General features: G+C 51.6%; 4 protein-coding genes across 4 annotated transcripts; 3 read left to right on the forward strand and 1 right to left on the reverse strand.

Moving 5' to 3' along the window:
- Window positions 1-1,461: 1,461 nt before the first annotated feature.
- PODANS_6_9900 (uncharacterized protein) lies at window positions 1,462-2,749 on the forward strand (the record flags this gene model as incomplete). The annotated part of the gene is made up of 2 exons (XM_003437360.1): window positions 1,462-1,820; window positions 1,873-2,749. The coding sequence occupies 2 exons, from the start codon at window positions 1,462-1,464 to the stop codon at window positions 2,747-2,749; spliced, it is 1,236 nt and encodes a 411-aa protein (XP_003437408.1).
- A 992-nt stretch (window positions 2,750-3,741) lies between these two features.
- On the reverse strand, window positions 3,742-4,403 carry PODANS_6_9910 (uncharacterized protein; the record flags this gene model as incomplete). Its single annotated transcript, XM_003437361.1, has 3 exons — window positions 3,742-4,098; window positions 4,154-4,221; window positions 4,346-4,403. 3 exons carry the CDS (start codon window positions 4,401-4,403, stop codon window positions 3,742-3,744), a joined length of 483 nt encoding a protein of 160 aa, XP_003437409.1.
- Window positions 4,404-4,842: 439 nt separating this feature from the next.
- PODANS_6_9920 (uncharacterized protein) lies at window positions 4,843-8,510 on the forward strand (the record flags this gene model as incomplete). The annotated part of the gene is made up of 4 exons (XM_003437362.1): window positions 4,843-6,653; window positions 6,706-6,966; window positions 7,073-7,604; window positions 7,659-8,510. 4 exons carry the CDS (start codon window positions 4,843-4,845, stop codon window positions 8,508-8,510), a joined length of 3,456 nt encoding a protein of 1,151 aa, XP_003437410.1.
- A 562-nt stretch (window positions 8,511-9,072) lies between these two features.
- PODANS_6_9930 (uncharacterized protein) lies at window positions 9,073-14,260 on the forward strand (the record flags this gene model as incomplete). Its single annotated transcript, XM_003437363.1, has 5 exons — window positions 9,073-9,236; window positions 9,297-10,173; window positions 10,239-11,911; window positions 11,968-12,969; window positions 13,054-14,260. 5 exons carry the CDS (start codon window positions 9,073-9,075, stop codon window positions 14,258-14,260), a joined length of 4,923 nt encoding a protein of 1,640 aa, XP_003437411.1.
- Between the last annotated feature and the right edge of the window lie 800 nt (window positions 14,261-15,060).

Below are 15,060 nucleotides of genomic sequence, written 5' to 3' on the forward strand. Positions count from 1 at the left end.
AACCTGTCAGACAGGATCTCCCATCTCGCATTGTCTCCTGATACGGACTCGAGAAGATCATGGTGGGTGTCATTCACCCTTCCAGAAACACCACGCGGAGTTCCTCTGTGATGGCAAGGCGATACCGTGAATCATTTTTTACTCATATCTTCGAGGCTTACGGATACCTACCTACTACCTTACATCTTGGATCGTATCATGAAAAAGGTCAGCAAGTTGCAAGATGGCCGGTTTTCCGTTCAGATGGTGCTGAACTTGCTTGGAGGCCCCGCCATTCAGCTGTCTTGCCAGCGGCCTTACCAGGTTTTGCATAGCGTACCCACCAAGAATTGTTAATGCAGCGGAAGTGAGTGAGCTGATGGCCGGCAGTTGGGTCGCTTGCATGCATTAGTTTTGTGGACCGTTTGACGACAGGCCTCCTCCAAGCAGAACATCACCAACATCTTTGACGATGTCTTGAGAGAAAGCAAAGAGAGTTATTTCTATGAAACATTGCGGAGATTGGCGCTTCTAGGGTCCCTGCCATCGTCAATAACGAGAGCAGAGGTTTCCTTTTTGGGATTTGGTGGCCTCTGAAGATGAGGTCAAAACTCACCCACGAGAGCAACCGCTGAGGTGGTTTGACAGTTCTTGACATGGAACAAACGAAACACCGGGCAGTCAGCAAACACACGGCTTCTCTACAGGCTGCAATGGCTGCCTAATACCGTGCTTGCAAGAGAATGTTAGGCTGGCATCTCGGATATGGATCCAGATTGCTCCGATATCACCATCTGTCATTCCATCTTATCGCACTTGCCTCTGGTTGCTACTTCCCAAAGCGAAGCTTCCAGTTACAAGAGATGAACTGGGCAGAATTTACCAGAGTATTCATACCTTGGAGTAAGTGCAAAGTCTACGGTATATTATCAACGTGACTGGCCTGAGCTCCTTCCTCGCAACTCTCAGAGCAACTCTTCCGCCCCGCCTGTTTGTTACCAGGTTGTTGCCTTCGCAGAACATTCCCCATTCAATCTCTTGTTTTTTGAATTCAGAGGGCAGGATCTCGCGTTGATATCACATCTCTAAGCCTCTTTTCTCATTCCAACCTTTCTTCTTCGGGCAACCCGGCCACATTTCCCTCACCCGACCCCTTCGTCCTCAATACTTTGCAGCCGTATCCCAGCAATCATGGACTCCTCGCCGACAGGCACCGCCTCGATCGGCGACCAGGTCTACGGGAGCCATGACGCCGAGATCCCGGATATCTCTGAACAGACAAAGCTATTCAATGAAGCAATGGAGGGCAAGCCTGACGACAACGGCAAGAAGAAGAAGAAGAAAAAGAAATCTAAGGCCACCAAGCCGACCGGGTTTGAGGGTGAGTCGACACTGTCCAGGTGGCTGTGCACCATCATAATACACTCCAACCTTTTTGTCATGTAGCTAACATCCATCACAGAGTATTACTGCGAACCGGTGATGACTCCCGCCGAGGCTTGGGACGAGAAGAACCTGATTTATTCTCCCGACCGTTCCTTTGTGGAGCGCATCGAAGAGGGCATCCAACGGTACCGTGCCCGGCGCCGCCTGGATGCCGTCCGAAACCAGGTCTTTACTCAGTACCTCATCCTTGGCGGTGTCGATGCCACTGCTCGCCAGTTCCAGGGGGCGGATAAGCTGCCTGATGACCTGATCCGGGAGTCTACCAAGGGTGAGCTGAGGGACATGGTGTCAGATGATGTGATTCATCGTGGGGGGGAGGGTGGTGGTCGGTTCTATCATCCGGCCAGTTCTGAGCATTGGGATGTGGACTTTACGGGGGTTGTGGCTGGGTTCATGTGAGTGTTTTGTTGCTTTCGGGTGTTGGTTGGTATTGACTAACCCAACCAGGTCTCACAAAGTCCTTGACATGTCTGGCGGCGAGATGGAAATGATCTGGATCGCCTCGAACACCATCCAGAATTTTCTCAAGTATCTGATCCTCCATGATGTCTGCCCCGAGCACGCCGACGATATCAACAGAGCCATCAAGCTTTGTGACCAAGCCTTTGAGGAGATTGGTCTCGTGAGCAACGCTTTGGAACTGGTTCCGGGTGCCTTCAACCGCTCGGTTGCGGCGCTCCACTGCGAGGAAGAGGACGGCGATGCTATTTCTCTTCTTGTTGACAACAAGGATCTTGACCGCAACCATGCCCTCCACACCGTGGCTCTCATCGCGACTTTGGTCCTACCCACTCTTGGTGGTAGCAGCACGCCCAATGTCAACGCTATGGAGGTGACCAACCCTATCGAGCGCACCTTTGAGATCACATCCATCACCCCACCCACAAAAGAGATGCGCCAAAGGGTAGCCGTCGTCAGCGAGCACCTCAGAAAGTCCAACCCATCCGCCCCTCCCATCCAGGCCTGTGGCACAATGCAAGGTCACCCAGTTCTTGTCCTAGACGGGTGGGACGTCACTGAAAAGCTCACCGATGAAGAAGCCAAGGAGGAGTCCTCGTTTATTCTTGAAGAGCTGATTCTCGAGCAGCTGAGGGTGGGCATGAAGCTGACGATTGGGGTTTCGACTTGCACTTTTCCTAGGGGTGGGACCTTCAAGGTGATTCGCTATGTCAAGGGAATCAAGCCGAGCTTTTATACGTTCTTGCCACAGGATTTGATGAGGTATTGGAAGGAGCCGGTGCCGAATGAGAGACCTGGGCCTAGTATTCATGATAGGCATGATTTGCTTGAGTTGGCGGTGGGTGAGGATGAGACGGATGATTGATTTCCTTTTGGGGTACTTTCGCTGCAAAAAAGGGGGAATGGATGGCGTTGGGGTTACATCGTATGGAGATGAATGGGAATCTGCGATGGAAATATGAAGAGGCATGGCGTTGACTTCGGGTTAGGATTCGGGACAAGAACTTGAGTTTAGTGCGTCGAGAAATGCCATCTTCATGAGTCCTGCTTCCGGTGACCTGAACGTGATCAGGATGTGAACAGGGAGGGAAAATGTGACTGCTGTTGCAAGGTTAATAGGTGATCAAGTCGATAACCGTCTGTTCATTTCAATATTTGAAACTACACAGAGACCTGTAGGTAGCATTTCCATGTTTGTTTGTTCAAGGCATCTGGGATTATGAGTGACTGATATGAAACTCTACGACTCCATATAATGGACAGCGTCATGCTGTTTTAATCGGCACCATCGCTCAAGAAAAATCCAAGACACTGAAGTCCTGGAAGAGAGGTCGCTCAAGGTGTCATGATATTCGTTTTGTACCCTGTACATACCCACTTACACAAGCCTATAGCGGTTCCGTTTCAACCCTCTTGCATTTGTCATACATCCATCCCATCGTGCCACCCAGCCCATCCATGACCCCACAACGTAGACGCCTGACCAAAATGAAACAAAAGAAGCCGCCCAAACCCAAAACATCAAAGCCACCGTGTCCAAAGAAATCACCAGAGCTTTCCCCTCCACGGGATCCAGCTCACCCTCCTGCTACCTCTGCGTGTACGCCAACCCGAAGCCGTGGTGGCGTCACTAGCCCTCGAGTTTCTCCTGCTCCAGGTCACACTTCCCCTCCAGTCCTCCGCGCAACAAGGCCGCGAGCACCGTGGCGGCATGGGGAGATCCGACTCATCTGGGACATCCTAGGTCCAGTCCCACCATTTGATCGGGTTGATTGTTGCTGTGACCTTGGCAGCAGCGGTGGTTGCGTTCCGTTGAAGAGATGGAGTGAAACTGTGGTAAGAAGGAAGACGAAACTTCTAATCTTGGGTCTGAACCTTGTGGTCTCCGGGACCTTGGGCGACAACCTGGGCGTAACTTGGGGGAGGACCACCTGAGGAGGGGCCAGCGGCAGGGGCGACGCCCTCTTCGTGGCCACTGCTGTGGTTGTTGTTGTTGTGGGCTGTGGTGCCGTAGTTTGGCTGAGGATGGGCTTTGGGTTGCTGGTTTTGGAGACGGGGTTGACCTTGGTGAGGGTGGCCTTGACGGTGGTTGTTGTCGTGGACAAAGACGTAGACGCGGCCGTGCTCGGCGTTGGAGGGGGCTTGGTAATCGTAGTCGTAGGGTATGTCGGGGTACTTGGCGATGATGTACCAGGCGTGGATTAGGCCAGGGATCTTGAGGATGGTTAGGAGTGTGATTCATGGAGCTAGATCGGGGGAGGCGACTTACAAAACCCAAGCAGAGAAGGAGGATGTTGATTAGGGAGTCGGCAGAGCAAATTCCGCGCTTTACCCAGACTAGTGAGTGAAAAGTATCGTTAGTTTTGAACTGTTGACCGTTGTGATTTATGGCCATGGTGTTGACGCAGCGCGAAAGGCAACCATCATGACATGACATAGTGGTGGGGCAGGGTTCGCGTACCTGGGAGCGGGGGAAAGAGGATGGCCAGGATGCCGAGGAAGAGGTCGGTCGAGCACATGGCAATGAATAGGTAAAAGAGGGCTTTGTTGGAGAAGTGAGTGTGTTTGTTGTAGTGTAGAATTCGGTGTTCTGGTGAGGAATCTCAGGAATGACAAGAAGTGGTGTGTTCGGGTGATGATGGTTCGAGGACGCGGAGCTGCGTCAGTGATGCAAGAATATGGGTCCGAGAGGTCAGCTGTGCCAGGGGGGGCTTGCGTAACTTGCATGACGCTTGACTGTTTTTGGTCTGGGCTTGGACATTGGAGTGGCGTGCCTGGGGAAGAAGGTTTGCGAGGGTTAGGGTTGCTGCAAAAGGCGGTCGGGAAATTGATGGCAGAATCTCCAGCGCGAGCGACGCGACCTTGATTTGGAGCATGCGATAGGTGGTACGCAAACTTCCAACAGCTATTGGTGATCCATCACCTTGGCTTCAGACTATCCAACCCAATACCGACAAAATGGACGACTTGGAGTCCCTCGAGCTGCTTTCGCTCGTTTCCAAGATCACGTCGGAATTGCAAAACCATCTAGGCGTTAGCGAAAAAACACTGGCCGAGTTCATCATCGCCCAGCGCCTCGAATGCGATTCTCTCGATGGCTTCAAGGCCAAGCTGGCCTCGGTCGGTGCCAGCGACTTCCCGCCGAGTTTGGTCGATAGCATAGACAGGCTAGTCAGGACTATGCATCCAAAGTTCAAAGGACAACAGAACCGAACCAACGACGACAGCAGCCAGCGCCATGATCGATCCGCTGAAGAGACTACCAAGGTCTTCAAAGGGCTCGCGATTCCCGACAAGGAGGTAGAAGTGGAAGCTATCGATGACACATTCGCCATGCTCGAGAGCCTTGCGCCAAAACCATCGAATGGCAATAAAGAAAGACCGCCGAGGAAACGAAGCAGAACACCAGATGACCGCCGCGAGGACTCGAGACGAAAACGCAAGGACAGGTACAGATCACGGTCCAGATCCCGATCGAGGTCTCCACAACGAGGACGGCAGAGAAATGACCGCTACCGAGACGACGACGATGCGTATCGACGGCCACCTCCCCGCGATCTCGACGATACTCCACAGCTCAACAAGGTGTACGACGGTCATGTCACAGGTGTAAAGGACTTTGGCGCTTTCGTCAACATTCATGGTGTGAAGGGGAAGGTTGACGGCTTGGTGCACATCTCGGCGTTTGGTCAGCGAGTCAACCACCCAGAAGATGTCGTGACGCGAGGGCAAAATGTCAAGGTCAAAGTTGTCAAGATCGAGGGCAACAGGGTAGGCTTGTCAATGAAGGATATCGACCAGGAGACAGGCGTGGATATGGCGCCCCAAATAAGGATGGGATCGGGTGCCAATATGATGGCCCTGGGTGGTGGACCAACAGGAGGAAACGACCCGACAGGTTCGTTCATGGCGACTGCTATTGCCCGGCAACAGAAGAAGAGAATGACCTCGCCTGAAAGATGGGAGATTCGACAAATGATTGCTGCTGGAATCGCAAAGGCCTCAGACTACCCAGATTTGGAGGAAGAGTACAAGTCAACCCTTGACGGTACAGGGCAGATGGAGTTGGAAGAGGACGTCGACATCGAGATACGTGACGAAGAACCCCCATTTCTGGCCGGACAGACCAAACAGTCTCTCGAGCTATCACCCATCCGCGTTGTCAAGGCCCCAGATGGCTCCATGAATCGTGCCGCTATGGCCGGCACCAACCTTGCCAAGGAAAGAAAGGAGATGAAGCAGCAGGAAGCCGAAGAACAGCAGCAAAAGACTAAGGTCGATTTGTCCCAATGGCAGGATCCAATGGCTAATCCCGAGAACCGACAATTTGCTAGCGACTTGCGACGGCGTGCCCAGGCAACCCAAGCAGAGTCTGATTCTGTGCCCGAATGGAAGAGGGCCGTGGTGCCCAAGGATCAGCCCACGGGCAAAAGATCCGACATGACCATCAAGGAGCAGCGAGAGTCTTTGCCTGTCTTCGCTTTCAGGGAACAACTGATCAACGCTGTCAGAGAGAACCAAGTTCTGATTGTCGTTGGTGAGACTGGCTCCGGAAAAACCACTCAGCTTACCCAATACCTCGCCGAGGCCGGCTTTACCAACAATGGCATTATTGGCTGCACGCAGCCTCGTCGTGTAGCTGCCGTTTCGGTTGCCAAGCGTGTCTCTGAGGAGGTTGGCTGTCGACTGGGTGAGGAGGTCGGGTACACAATCAGATTCGAGGATGTAACCAGCCCGGCGACGAAGATCAAGTACATGACGGACGGCATGTAAGTTGATGCCCATTTGTTTAGCACCCCAATAGCTGCTGACATGCTCTAGGTTGGAACGTGAGATTTTGATCGACCCTGAACTGGGGAGATACTCAGTCATCATGTTGGACGAAGCACACGAGCGTACTATTGCCACTGACGTTCTGTTTGCTTTGTTGAAGAAGACCATGAAGAGCCGGAAGGACCTCAAGGTCATCGTCACCAGTGCTACGTTGGATGCCGATAAATTCAGCGAATACTTCAATGCCTGTCCCATCTTTACCATTCCAGGACGAACCTTCCCTGTCGAGATTCTCTACTCTCGTGAACCGTAAGTCAGGATCTCCCACGTGCAATGTTAGTTGGGTGCTAACGATCTTTAGGGAATCTGATTATCTCGATGCTGCGCTGACGACCGTCATGCAAATCCACTTGAGCGAACCCATGGGTGATATTCTTCTTTTCTTGACAGGTCAAGAAGAGATCGACACGTCCTGTGAGATTTTGTTTGAACGCATGAAAGCACTAGGACCGTCAGTGCCGGAACTCATCATTCTCCCTGTTTACTCCGCCCTTCCCAGCGAAATGCAGAGCAGGATTTTCGACCCTGCACCGCCTGGCAGCCGAAAGGTCGTCATTGCTACCAATATTGCCGAAACGTCGATTACGATTGATCATATTTACTATGTCATCGATCCTGGTTTCGTCAAACAAAACGCCTATGATCCCAAACTCGGCATGGACTCGCTCATCGTCACCCCTATCTCCCAAGCGCAGGCAAATCAGCGAGCAGGTCGCGCCGGCCGCACAGGACCCGGCAAGTGCTTCCGGCTGTACACCGAAGCAGCCTACCAGTCCGAGATGCTTCCGACGACTATTCCCGAAATCCAAAGACAAAACTTGTCCAACACTATCCTCATGCTCAAGGCCATGGGCATCAACGACCTTATCCGCTTTGACTTTATGGATGTATGTTGTTGCAACCCCACAGCTCGACTTATTGGGTTACTAACCGTGCTTTAGCCTCCACCCGTCAACACTATGCTTACAGCCTTGGAGGAGCTTTATGCCTTAGGAGCACTGGACGACGAAGGTCTGCTGACTCGCCTCGGGCGAAAAATGGCCGACTTCCCCATGGAGCCTTCTCTTTCCAAGGTCTTGATCTCCTCAGTCGATAAGGGTTGCTCGGATGAAGTTGTGAGCATTGTTGCCATGCTCAACCTCAGCACCATCTTTTACAGGCCAAAAGACAAGCAAAACCAAGCGGACCAGAAGAAGGCCAAGTTCCACGACCCACACGGCGACCATCTGACACTGTTGAACGTGTACAACTCGTGGAAGAATCACGGCTTCTCTCCAACCTGGTGTCACGAGAACTTCATTCAGGCCCGTTCGATGCGCCGTGCCAAGGATGTGCGGGATCAGATCGTCAAGATCATGAATCGTCATCGTCACCCCATCGTCAGCTGTGGACGCGAGACAGACAGGGTCCGCCAAGCTCTCTGCAGCGGTTTCTTCCGCAACACAGCCCGCAAGGACCCCCAGGAGGGATACAAGACATTGACAGAAGGCACACCCGTGTACCTGCACCCGAGCTCAGCGCTGTTCGGGAAGCAGGCGGAATGGGTGATTTACCACACGTTAGTGCTCACCACCAGGGAGTACATGCACTTCACCACGGCGATTGAGCCCAAGTGGCTTATTGACGCGGCGCCTACCTTCTTCAAGTTGGCACCAACAGACAAGCTGTCGAAGAGGAAGGCGGCAGAAAGGATACAGCCGCTCCATAACCGGTATGGCGGGGAGGATGATTGGCGTCTCAGCGCTCAGAAGAGAGGAGGCAGGGGTGGTGGTGGTGGTGGAACATGGGGTTAGATGGTGTTGGTTGTTATTTGCATCATCAGTCTGGAGTTGGACAAGACAGCATATGCATTCTATTCGAGCGTTTGACTAGTTGGTAACCAAAAGATACCCGTTAAACTTCTTCATTTTAAGGGGGTTCCAAAAACCGCCATGTAAAAAGTCTTGCTTCGGGAGCACGCCTGCAACATATATGGCCGCCTTGCTGGAGGCCAAGCGCGCCCTTTCCCAGGCGCCAAACGACAGTCGCGGCAGCTTCAAAGTGTGCATGTAGTGTGATATACTGTGTGGGATGCACTAAACGAGACCAAATCACCAATCCGTGCGGTGTTGCCGTTCCTACCTTGATGATTCTCTTGAGCGTTCTTTCCCTGAGCCACCGAGGCCAAATACCAGTCAGTCCTCTCATATATCTCACGACTTACCCCACTTTGCTCAACGCAGCAACTCACCCATCAACCGCACACCATCAATAGATTTGCACTGGATGCAAATTACCTTAGGCATCATTCAAGTCAATAAATTTTATCTTGTCATCCATTTCTATTCCCTCGTTTGGGTAACGTAACGATTCAGCATGACCCTCACCCAGCAGCAAGCTATCCATTTGGTTCAGAGCATTGCCGACGACCATGGCCATCTCGATGAGAAAACACTCGCTACAATGGACGCGGGCACCCGCTTGAAGGTTGAGAGAGCTTTGCTGGCAAAAGACCAACTTATTGGTCAGAGTGTTATTACGCAAGTATCTTCCCATGGTACATTATTGGAAGGCAGTGGCTAACCTTCTCAACGTTACAGCCTGGCCAGAGAACTGTACTCCAAAGATGTTCGTTTCATCTTTGAACTGCTTCAGAACGCTGACGACAATCACTTCAACCATGCGAAATCCAGCGGGCAAGAACCGTATGTCGCTTTCCTTATTTATCACGACAAAATCGTCATCGACTGTAACGAAGATGGCTTCACCGAAGAAAACCTACGGGCCATCTGTAGTGTCGGTAAGAGCTCGAAGCATGGCGCTCAAGGATACATTGGTGAGAAGGGAATCGGATTCAAGTCCGTCTTCAAGGTTGCTTGGAAAGTTCATGTTCAGTCGGGACCCTTTTCCTTTTGTTTTATCCACAGACCAGGTGACTCCGGTATGGGCATGATTTCGCCGGAGTGGCATCAATCCGAGGACTCGACGAGGCCTCCTACCGGCATCACCAGAATGACCTTCACCCTGCACAACAACCTTGATCAGAAGCTACAGGCAGCCCAACGTCAAAGTATCGTGAACGAGTTCAAAGACCTCCAGCCAGCCATGCTGCTGTTCCTAAAGAAGTTGAGACGCATAGAAGTACATTTCTTCGATGTCGAGGGAACCAAGGAGAGTCATTCTGCAATGTCTCTGTCTGCGCCAGTCGATATATCGAATCGAGCCGTCCTCACAACCACAAAGACAACTCACAATTCTGAGCCCAAGACGTTCAGTCATCACTACCATGTCACAAAGCTGTGGGCAACGGGCCTTGCCAGGAACGAGAACCGCAAATATTCACCAGCAGAAGAGTCCTCGAAAGCTTACTCTCGGACAAAGGTCGTCCTTGCGTTCCCTTTGACTGACCAGTCCATACCCATCATCGAGCCTCAGGATATTTTTGCTTTTCTACCGATCCGCAAGATTGGGTTCAATGTCAGTCCCCCACAGCTGAGCAGGCTCCCAAGTCGATAAGATCTGACTCCGATTTCTACCTACAGTTTCTGATCCATACTGATTTTGTCACAATGGCAAATCGGGAAGACATTGTCACGAGCTCACAACGTAACAAAGGTTTACGTCGGTATCTAGCTCAGGCCTTCGTTACCGCAGCCGAGCAGATGTGCGAGCATCCTCAGCTTCAGTTCCAGTGGATGCGATACCTACCTCGTCTATCGGGTAACCATTGGGATTCATTTTGGTCTGAATTCTCTGGAATATTGCAGGAAGAGATCACGAAGGTGGATGTGATCATACCTTTTACGTCGATGACCCCTCGGCCCCTGACTGCTCTTAAACAGTGGCCCTCTAAGATCTCGTGGCTGGACCACCTTGATCGCCCCGTCTTCGAGGACTTGCCTAAAGAGAAGGCGGCATACGTTTCACTTGAGTATCAGGATTCTGACCTGTCTATTCTCAGGGACTACGGGATGAAATATCTGTCTTGGGTCGACCTCATTTCAAGAGCCAAGGCTGACCTTAGGAGTCGCTCTTCAAAGATGAAGAGCCCTCAGACGGACGCTAAGTGGCATTCGCTGGCTGCCAAACTTCTGAAAAGGGGGCTGAGAAATCTCAAGTACGAGGAGGAAATCAAGGCTCTGAATCTTCTGCCACTCTCTGATGGAAGTTGGACAAGCGTTACCAAAGGAGGAAGTGTTTACTTCCCCACGACAACAGAGGGTTTCTCAATACCGGCGGAGCTGGGTCTCAAGTTCATCAAAGCCGATGCCGCAGTTCAACCTGAAAGGAATGCACTGTTTAAGGCTCTTGGTGTTATCTTTGCGTCATCCGACCTCATTCGATCTTTGGTTATTGGGTTCCAAGCTAAGCACAGGTCCTCCTCTCTTGAGACCTCTGTGGACATGCTCCGGTTTCTATATTTGACACACCCTCCGGATGCATCTTTGGGTGTTTACGATGTGATCTGGGTGATATCTTCCAGTTACTTGGATCTTAAGCCGACGGAAAACGACGTTTACTTCGAAGACGAGTCAGATCCCTACGGCCCTGCAGCCCTTGGGCTCGAGGTCAACTTTCTTCACCCACATTACCTACAAGAAACCCCGCAAACACCCGAAGACGCCACTCGCGCTGGTGAAGATGCGGCCAAAGGCTGGAGGAATTGGTTGGAACAACACATTGGTATCCGAACACGGCTGAGATTAGCAACAAAAGACGTCCCAAATGGGAAACCAGCCTTGTCAGAGGAGATTTTACATGTTGCAGAGCACCAGCCAACTAAATTCATCGGGTTACTTCACCATCTTTGGGAATACGAAGGGGAAAGTCTAGCGTCCAACGAAACCCTTTGTCGGCACCTGGGTAGCTTGGAGGTTCTCTGTGAAGGGGGTAGTCGAGAGCCTCTCAAAAACACTATATTGCCCACCCCAAAGTTGAGGGAATTGTCTCAGCGATATTTGGAGCCATCCCATGGCTCCAGATTCCTGCAACTCGAGATTAGCCTGCCCAACACGATAGGCAGCTGGAGCTTCTTGGCCAAATTCAATATCATTATGGATGATGATCTGCTTTTCTACTTGATCATACTGATGAGTATAGCGTCGAAAGCAGCATCTCTATTGATGAAGCCTTCTCGGATCCTGCGGCTATATGCGGCGATTCAAGCCAAGTGTCTGGCCAGCAATGATATTTCCGAGGCGCTTGAAGATGTGAGGTAAGATTATCATCGTTGACCAGCCCGCAACAACGAACCTGCTGACAAGCCTTTAGGCGCTTTTTCGCACATTCTCCTCTCACGTACATTCCTTCTACTCCCGGAGAATTTGGCACCTCTCCGCAATGGGTGGTAGCGACGCGGAGCTGTCTGCTTGATGCGCCAGCCGACATGAGGCATAGGCTACCACTTGACGCATTGTATAGCCAGGCCTTTTCGGATGATGCCAGCAAGTCTTTGTCCACAGTTTTGACATTTTTCCGTGAAACTGTCAAAGTTTCATCCTGCGATCATATGGCTTTTGTCCTTGAGTTGCAACACTTGAAGGTTAACAACTGTATGGATATGCCACTCATTCGAAGCCACTACAAGAGGCTCCGAAAGTGTATTTCATCGAAAGAAGACGATATAGAGCGGGTCAGGAAGTGGGTTGCGGAAAAAGCGCTGGTATTCTACCAGCCATGCAATGACGGCGAGCCCACGTGGCACAGCCCAGCTGACTGTGTATGGTCGACCGAGGCGGGACTCCGCGGTAAGGCCAATCTGCGTGAGCAGTACCCTGACTTGAAAGAGTTCTTCGTGGACCTGCTTGGGGTTGACTTGCTCAAAATCAACATGATATACGAGTTGCTCCTGCGACTAGACACCAACAGTCCCGTCGATTATCAAGAAGCAAAGACGCAACTCCTTGCCTTCAGCAGCCTTCTCCCGATGGCACCAGAAGAATTGTTGAAGACCATGAAGCCGAAGAAGCTTGTGAAGCAAAACTGCTTGCCAGTTACTTGTCCGGATGTGGGAGAGAAGCTTGTCGGCGCCGCCACCGAGTTCACGATTATTGACCGCCAGGGGCCGATGGCAGAATTTCGGCACCAGGTGAGGGTGCTGGACTTTGACATGGAGGAGGTGCATGACCTGCAGGCTTTTATCGAGTGGGCTGGTCTTACGGGGCGGTACCTTTCGAAGATGGTACGGGAGGTGCCTTGTCTTGGGGCTGGGCCAAAGGTTCCCATCGGCAACCCTTTGTTTGATATCAGAAAGAAGGCACATGAGATTTTGAGGTGAGATTTACCTTCTATATCAACCTTTTACCGAACATTCAGCATACTGACTCCATGTTGTAGGGTGGCCAAGTTCTTTCGCAGTCCACGGTATCAAGAGGGCAATGGGTGTAAGCTCTATGCGCAGCTGCGTGGGGCGCAGACCTGGGAGACAGACGACATTTCCGCACAGCTTGTCCTGGAAATGAACGGGGAAAGCTATGTTGTGCCGCTGGAAAAGAGCGATATGTACATCGCCGAAGAAGGCGAGGAAGGGGAGACCTCTCCACCATCCTGCTTGACGATCTATATCCCGCATGACGAGACTGATCAGGATGTGTGCATCCAGCACAAATTGCCTTACAAGTTGATGGAGTGGATTATGACGGATCCCGGAACGGGAAAGACGAAGCCGGTGGATGGGAGAGCGGTCAGGTTGGTTACGGCAGTTTTGAATGCCAAGTTTGCGTCGTTGCCGCGAATTCTGGAGCGTGAAGGAGTTCATGATGTTGATGTTCCTGCTTTGGTAGAAGACCTTGATGAAGGCGAGGATGAGAGTGTCCCAGAGGCTGAGGAGAATGTTGGTGTCCTCGAAGACGACGTTCAGGAAAGCCTTGGAGATGATGAGGAAGGCGATGTATACGAGGGAGATGACGTCTTTGATGGCGTCGAGGGGCTGTCTAATACTGGCCCGGAAGAGGCTGCCCACGTGTTTGAGGGAGACGACGTCTTTGATGATGTCGAATACTCTGATCATGACGAGATTGCTCAGGACGATTCTGCTGCACACGAAAACGGATTTGTCGATGAGGACGAGTACGCTGATGCGGATCAGATCTTGGATGAAGTTGAGCGTGAACTTGATGGTTTGAGCATTGAACCACGCACCCCCCCCAGATCGGTCGCGGTATTGTCATCCTCACCATCAACACCTGCGGGTCGTGGCATAATCTACACACCACTTGGAACGGAACCCGAAACACCTCTCAGAGTCACTGCCAACCCCCGAAACGCGCGCTGGTCTCCGAGCGGGAATTTTGCGACTCCTCAGACAGGATACTTTCAGCCATCCCCAAACTGGAGGTCAGGACCCCGGGAACTAAACTCTACTCCAAGCTCAAGCACGCAGCAGTATCGGGAACTCTTGAGCCACATGGTATCAGCTGGCCAGCAGTTGCGATTCCCAGACTTCGGCAATTTCGACATATCACCTTTGAGAGGCCAACTCCCCCCCACCAAAGATACTGCAAACCCTCTCTGGATGTTCTCGACTTGGCAACAGGGTGCCGCCGGTGAGCTCTTTGTAAGTTGACTACCTGATATCTAACTATATATCGAACTGCGCTGACATTTACTCTCTTATGCGGCTAGATTCTTGAACTTCTCAAGACACTGGACCCCAAACTGCCAGGTTTCTGCGCAGAGGTCAACTGGACGAGCAAGCTCCGAGGCCATGTCACTGTTCATCCAACCTATGCCAACCTAGTCACTTGGTCAGGGTTTAATGAGACATCTGACCTTGAATATTTCGACTACACTGGCGCTTTCACGACTCTCCTGACCGAAAAGGGGTACCTTCCTCGATCGTCCAACACCGGCGAGCAAGCCGGGAACCCGATGCAGCCGAAGAAGTACTACATTGAAGTGAAGTGCACATCTAAGGGCTGTGACGAGCCATTTTACATGAGCTCTGACCAATATATCAAGGTACGTTTTCTTTTTCCTCGGTGTCAACATTATCATTCGGAGGTTTGTGAGAGACAGAGATGTCACGCAAACAACTGACATTTTGTTTCCGAAATTAGATGCAGGCAATCTGCGAACAGAAAGGCGCTGTGTACATTATCTTTCGAGTGTTTAACCTCTACACTGACAGGATCGATGTCAGGCTGTTTGTGAACCCTGCTGCGCTTGAGAGGCAGGGGTTGTTGAGGTTCTCGCCGGAGAGGTATAGTGTTAGGGCGACGCCATAGAATAGGCGGCGACTGTCTCGAGCTGTCTCACAAGGAAACACTTGCCGGATCAGCAAGCGGAATTCGGTAGCCGTCCAACCTTCTGGCGATCTTTATTGCCAATTTACAGGAGCCTTCAGTGCTGCAGAGTGGTTTGAAC

This window comes from Podospora anserina, chromosome 6 (genome assembly GCF_000226545.1).
Source record: "Podospora anserina S mat+ genomic DNA chromosome 6, supercontig 4".
In the NCBI taxonomy this organism is placed as follows: Eukaryota; Fungi; Ascomycota; class Sordariomycetes; order Sordariales; family Podosporaceae; genus Podospora; species Podospora anserina.